Source organism: Protomyctophum parallelum (genome assembly GCF_964188405.1).
Source record: "Protomyctophum parallelum genome assembly, chromosome: 2".
Lineage (NCBI taxonomy): Eukaryota > Metazoa > Chordata > Actinopteri > Myctophiformes > Myctophidae > Protomyctophum > Protomyctophum parallelum.
This window is the reverse complement of record NC_139699.1, coordinates 19111529-19117611: the sequence shown is the minus strand read 5'-3', so window position 1 is coordinate 19117611 and position 6083 is coordinate 19111529. Positions and strand designations below refer to the sequence as shown.

At 47.3% G+C, this 6083-nt stretch overlaps 1 protein-coding gene across 1 annotated transcript in view; it reads right to left on the bottom strand.

Moving 5' to 3' along the window:
* Positions 1-5530, bottom strand: part of LOC310855129 (cadherin-8-like) — a gene marked incomplete at both ends in the record, with an annotated part of 201425 nt that extends 195895 nt beyond the window's left edge. The window contains one exon of the mRNA XM_083760020.1: positions 5231-5530. Coding sequence (XP_083616146.1) covers positions 5231-5530 — 300 coding nt within the window. The remainder of the gene's footprint in view (positions 1-5230) is intronic.
* Between the last annotated feature and the right edge of the window lie 553 nt (positions 5531-6083).

Below are 6083 nucleotides of genomic sequence, written 5' to 3'. Positions count from 1 at the left end.
CAATAAATGTGTGGATTTCCTTCCCCCTTTGCTGCAAACAAATGGCAATTTGTTACCAGTTACTCATCCGGAACTATATTGTTTGGGGGGCCGTCCCGGTTCCGGTGAGCCGCCCCGCGTCCGAAACGGTTGAGAAGTGACAGAGTTATACCGTGTTGCAGCTTTTCCGTGCTCGGACGGACACATGAGGGACAGACATAGGGACACACATAGCTACTTAATGAAGCGGAGGCACCGCTCAAAAAAACATGAACAAACTCCCTCTGTCTACATTAGAAAGCAGGACTTATCCCACTTAATCTGTGACTGTTTCCCCCATGTGTCTGTAAGGCGCAGGCCTGCATCCAATGCACCTGATTAACTGTGGCATGACGTTGGGAGAGCTTTCACTTTGTGTCCCTGCTATTTCCCCTTGTGTGTGACATTCAAAAAAGAATGACTCGTTTTCTTAAAAAAACAAAAATGTCTTTGCTTATTTTCCCTACGTCTAACACGAGTCTTCACATTCGGAGCATATAAACAACTGGAGATGTTCCTGCTCAAGACATCACATCTTCCTCTCATTACCACCCTTAATGACGGCTTCTTTCTGTCTTTTCATTTGGAGCTCATGATGAGTAATCCCCTAAAAAATCCCCCTCTCAACGCCGCGTGCGGTTTTAAGCTGCATCCAAGCCACAACAAGCTGTCTCCCCGGCTTCACTTTAACACGCATAATAACTGTATAGTGTATAGTCAGGGGATATTAATAACATCTGGGAATTTCTTACCAATACATTCCTTCACCAATGTGTCTGTAAAAGTGTCTACTAACATATCCCACATTGGTTTCTATTCAAGCACCCTAGGGGGAATATTTGACAGCTGCTGAAAGCTGGGGTACCATCAACAACCAATATATGGCAAAATGTTCTAAATTTCATTATGCTTTAAGTAGCATATGATGTGTCAAACTAAAGGTGTGTCATAGTCGGTGGTGAGGTGACCACCGCTCCTGTGGTGAGCTGACCACCGGAGCTGAAATAACGTTGAGTGGTGGTGAGTAAAAACAGAGAGAAGGGCTGGAGCGGTGGCGGCGGTTTTCTCTTCACCGCGGCTCGTGACGTCATGTTGTAGTTCGGTGGTCACCTAACCACCGAAAATCTAGACTATGTATGAGCCTTAAGGGGTTTTCATGATTCTGAATTCATTCCAATAACAAACATTATTCTGATGATATTCCCTGACTAATAAGCACGTCTCTGCTTCTCTTGCAGCGGGCGGGGACTGATGGGGGGGTGTTGGCTGACAAATAAAATGCACACCGCTTGGTGAATCACAATGTCAGAGAGACACACAGGACGGACGGCGTGTTGTCACGTCTCGCGGCCGTCCATCTCCTCCCTCCTCGACACCTCTGCCACACGCTGCACTGCACGCTGTCCTGCGTTTATACGCTAATGCTCGCTCGCCCTCTTCCACGACGGCAAGGATGGAAATGAGAAGGGCACGCCATTAAGGATCAATGGCCCGGTCTCTCTCTCTCTCTCTCTCTCTCTCTCTCTCTCTCTCTCTCTCTCTCTCTCTCTCTACTATTTTAAACGGTGCTATAATACAGAGAGAGCTCAGTCACAGCAGGCCAACAGTGGATACACATAGAATTAAGCTTCGGCTAAACTGAGCAATAAAACCATGGGATGGAAATGAGTGCAATCAAGGCCCATGCACAAGCACCACAAGCACCACAAGCACCACACGCACGCACGCACGCACGCACGCACGCACGCACGCACGCACGCACGCACGCACGCACGCACGCACGCACGCACACACACACGCACGCACGCACGCACGCCAGCACGCACGCCAGCACGCACACACAAACAAAACACACATGCATATGACCCATTTGAGTCACCCCTCCCACTCCCATTTGATTCATTTTTTAATTAAGGATGTGAATGAGAGAAAGGCCAAGAGAAGGAAGGAGACAGACAGACGAGAGAGAGAGAGAGAGAGAGAGAGAGAGAGAGAGAGAGAGAGAGAGAGAGAGAGAGAGAGAGAGAGAGAGAGAGAGAGAGAGAGAGAGAGAGAGAGAGAGAGAGAGAGATATTGATAGTCCTGAACCAATTCTCTACCATCTTTGCTGTAACTTAGGACTTATCTCGGCCCGGCCAGGCATATATACGCACGACGAGCACTTAACCTTGCGGTGAATACAACCCATCATCACACATCATCTCTCAAAGGCGAGCCATATCCCTCTCCAACCTGCACACCTCCCCCCACCACCACCCCCCTCTCTCCCAATCCTTGCACTGTCCTTCAGCCATAAGAGTGAGACAGACCCTTATTCCTTTGAGTAACTTGTGAGCCAAACAAGCTTGTTGCAAGGTATTAACAGGGGAGGGAGGGAGAGAGAGAGAGAGAGAGAGAGAGAGAGAGAGAGAGAGAGAGAGAGAGAGAGAGAGAGAGAGAGAGAGAGAGAGAGAGAGAGAGAGAGAGAGAGAGAGAGAGAGCGAGCTAGGGAGAATAGAGGTTTATGACAGAGAATACATAGAACTACCCTCTCAAGCCACCTACCCGTATTGTATTTTGACAACTACTTTCCAGAGAATCTTCTCCTAACATGGCGCCATTGCAGTACACTTCACCCTCCCTGCCATGCATGCAGCCCACAAAATACCATTCAGAGCTACTGTCTGTATATGTATACGGTTTAGTTGTCTAAGCATTCTGATGAGCAGCTAATGTACAAAAAAATGGAGCAGGGGGTTGGCTAATTGACTCGCCTGAAATATTAATACACCACTTAACAGCTGTTTTGTCTTCGTGTGGTATTTGGAGAAAAAAAAACACAGGTGCAAATCCCGCTTGGTGGGAAATGTATAATTGATTGGGCCATATGATGCATCATGTGGAATGGATATCATGAAAGCAACGCAGAAGTGATTTAGGTTTTACTTTGTTTCTCATGGTCAATGTAAATGTTTCCCTTATTGCTTCCAGTGGCATAGTGCAGGCGATGATGTACACACTCCATCTTCAAAATGACCACAGCACTCAGCAGCCAATAATAACATGTCAATGCATCACAAATGGAAAAGGCATCACTCAGCAGAATTTCAAAAGGGCCTTTCTGTGTGGAGTTTGCATGTTCTCCCCGTGTCCCCTAGGATAGGCACCCTCACATGTTCTCCCCGTGTCCCCTATGGTATAGGTACCCTCACATGTTATCCCCGTGTCCCTATAGGGTATAGGTATACCCTCACATGTTCTCCCCGTGTCCCCTAGGGTAGGTACCCTCACATGTTCTCCCTGTGTCACCTACGGTAGGCACCCTCACATGTTCTCCACGTGTCCCCTAGGGTAGGTACCCTCACATGTTCTCCCCGTTTCCCCTAGGGTAGGTACCCTCACATGTTCTCCCTGTGTCACCTACGGTAGACTCCCTCACATGTTCTCCCCGTGTCCCCTAGGGTAGGTATATCCTCACATGTTGTCTATACCCTCACAAAAAAACATGCAGTAATCCTGGTCTCTAAACTATACCCTGGCCAGCCGGGGAGCCTGATGGAGGGGAAAGGAACTGGCTGGAATAACGTTTCTTGTACGCGCTACGTCCAACCTCCCCCCCCCCCCCCCCCGCCCCAGAGAGAGTCTATAGCGTCCAGGATTACATTAGATAATTGACACACGGGTGGAAAGAAATGGTTGCAAAATCATGGGATAAATATTTTCCCCCGAAAATAATTGCGGGATACCAGTACATTGTTTGGGGATGGTATTAGCAAGGAGTGCTCAAATAATATGCCGAAGCTCCCCATGTACTGCGGCTGTGTGCCAGAGCCAGTCAGCGAAGAGTCTTAGTTTGGCTGCCAGGTTGAATCTCGGCATGCATGCAGGTTGAGTCCTCCCAGCAATGAGCTGTGAACAAGCTGCTTTGGCCCGACCGGCTAGAACAGTGGTGGAAAGGAACTACGTGCATTTACTTATAAGTACTGTACTTAAGTACAATTTTGAGTATGTCAAATTTCCAGTACTTTTTACTTTGTTACTCCTCTATACATATATAGGCCAATATTGCACTTTCACTCCACTACATTAATTTCACAACTTTATAGTTACCTTGTAGATTTGCATTGTTATATTACAACACTATACCACTTCAGCCCTTTCCACATTTCGGCCATTGGCCATTCGCGATACGACGCATTGCAGGCTTTTAGATCGGCTATATTTTCAAAAAGATTAGTATACATTTGAAAACGCAAAATGGGACATCCTGCATTAACGAGTACAGTTTCCTGTTTTGTACTTTAGGTACATTTTAATGCCAATACTTCTGTATACGTTTAACTCAAGTATACATTTGTGAATTCTGGGACTTTTTACTTGTAACATAGTGCATTGCAGTATCAGTACCTTTACTTAAGTATACTCTTTTTTTCCCACCACCGCCGGTTACAGCAGCCATATCCCTCCCATATAGCGGGAATGTAGCCATGCCACTTCCAAACAGGCCAGGGAGCAGGTGGCCCTTAGCCGTAGGATTATGCCGGCAGGTCTGTTTATTATACAGCCACCACCCACGCAGGAACAAAAGGAACCGAAAATAAAGAACCCTCTAAGCCTTGTTGGGGAGTCCCCTCAGCACATGGCACTCTGACCAAAATGACTTCAGAAGCAAAGCGAGAGCCCTACTAGTGCCTTTGCCCAGAGCAGTGGACCTCAGAGGTGAACGAGTCCTCCCCCAAAACAGAAAGACAGAGAGAGAAATAGTCGGAATAAACGGGAAAAAACATGCCCTTTATTATGATTATTGGTAATTATGATAAAACGTGCCACAAGAGAGGGCTAAACATGCTTTATCTGTTACACAGTATGTCACATTTCAAGGACATCCAACACCATTGGAGATTTTTAGCCCAATTATCTGGTGGCAGTTTAATTATTTTCTTTAAAAAAAAACCCATTTCATTTAGCTTTCTCTCTCTCTCTCTCTCTCTCTCTCTCTCTCTCTCTCTCTCTCTCTCTCTCTCTCTCTCTCGCTCACTGACACTCTCACTTTTATTTCTTTATCGCTGCTTCCCTTTAGAAAATTAAATAAAAAAATAAAAAAACACTCTACCCCATGGAACAGGGGGTAAAAAACTGGATGTGAGCATTCAACATTCAAATGGCTGAATTAATGTTTCCACACGATAAGCAAGCTTAACATAATGCCGCCAATCGCGGCAGATACACTCACCCTGCCAACGAGGATTGGATCGGGCCCAGAGAATTCCTCCAGCACGAACATTTGATTCCAGACCCATCCTCTCTTGGCGCGGCTCAGTAGTTTCTGTCCTCCTCCTTCGCCACGAAGAAGAGCGCTCACGCTCGCCGCCATCGCCGCCTGCTGCACCGTGTCCGTCTGTTGTTGTGCACTTTTGGGTGCCGGTCCGGCCACTGGACTCGGAGAGGCGCAGGGAACGCACGAAGTAATCCACAGCAGCAGCAAAGAAGTCCACAGATCCACCAGCAGCATCTCCTCCGACCGTTTCGGCATCTTATCTTGTTTCGTGATTGTATTTTATTCTCTTCACGATGCCCTCTCACTCTCTTTTCACTCTCTCTCTCAGTCTCTGTCCCTCCCCTCTCCTCTCCCCTCAGATCAACAGCTCCTTCTTAGATAACAAGAAAAGGTTACTTGTTTCCACTTTGAACGGCCGAGCTTGTATTCACGGCGTGATAAAGGTCAGTTGTATGTCTTGGCGTGCCTCCATAGTGGTTGGTGGTGGTGGTGGCGAGGGGGTGAGGTGTTCCACGAAGCATCCATTTGACGTTTTAGACCAAGGGGGAGGAAGAGGAGGAGGAGGCCTACAAGGGAAGCAATCACAGTTTGTTAGGATATTTCCCACCACACCACCACGGGTTCAGGTGCTGTCAGAAGGCAGAAGGCGTGGAGGCAAAGATAGAAGTGAGCGAAAGGAAAATATGGGTGGAGGCAACGCGACATTGGAGCAAATCAGATGAGACAGCCGGAACAAATGAACATGGAGGAGGAGGAGGAGGAGACCTGGTCGGTTAGATCAGAAAACCATGAGCTAAAAATGATAAAA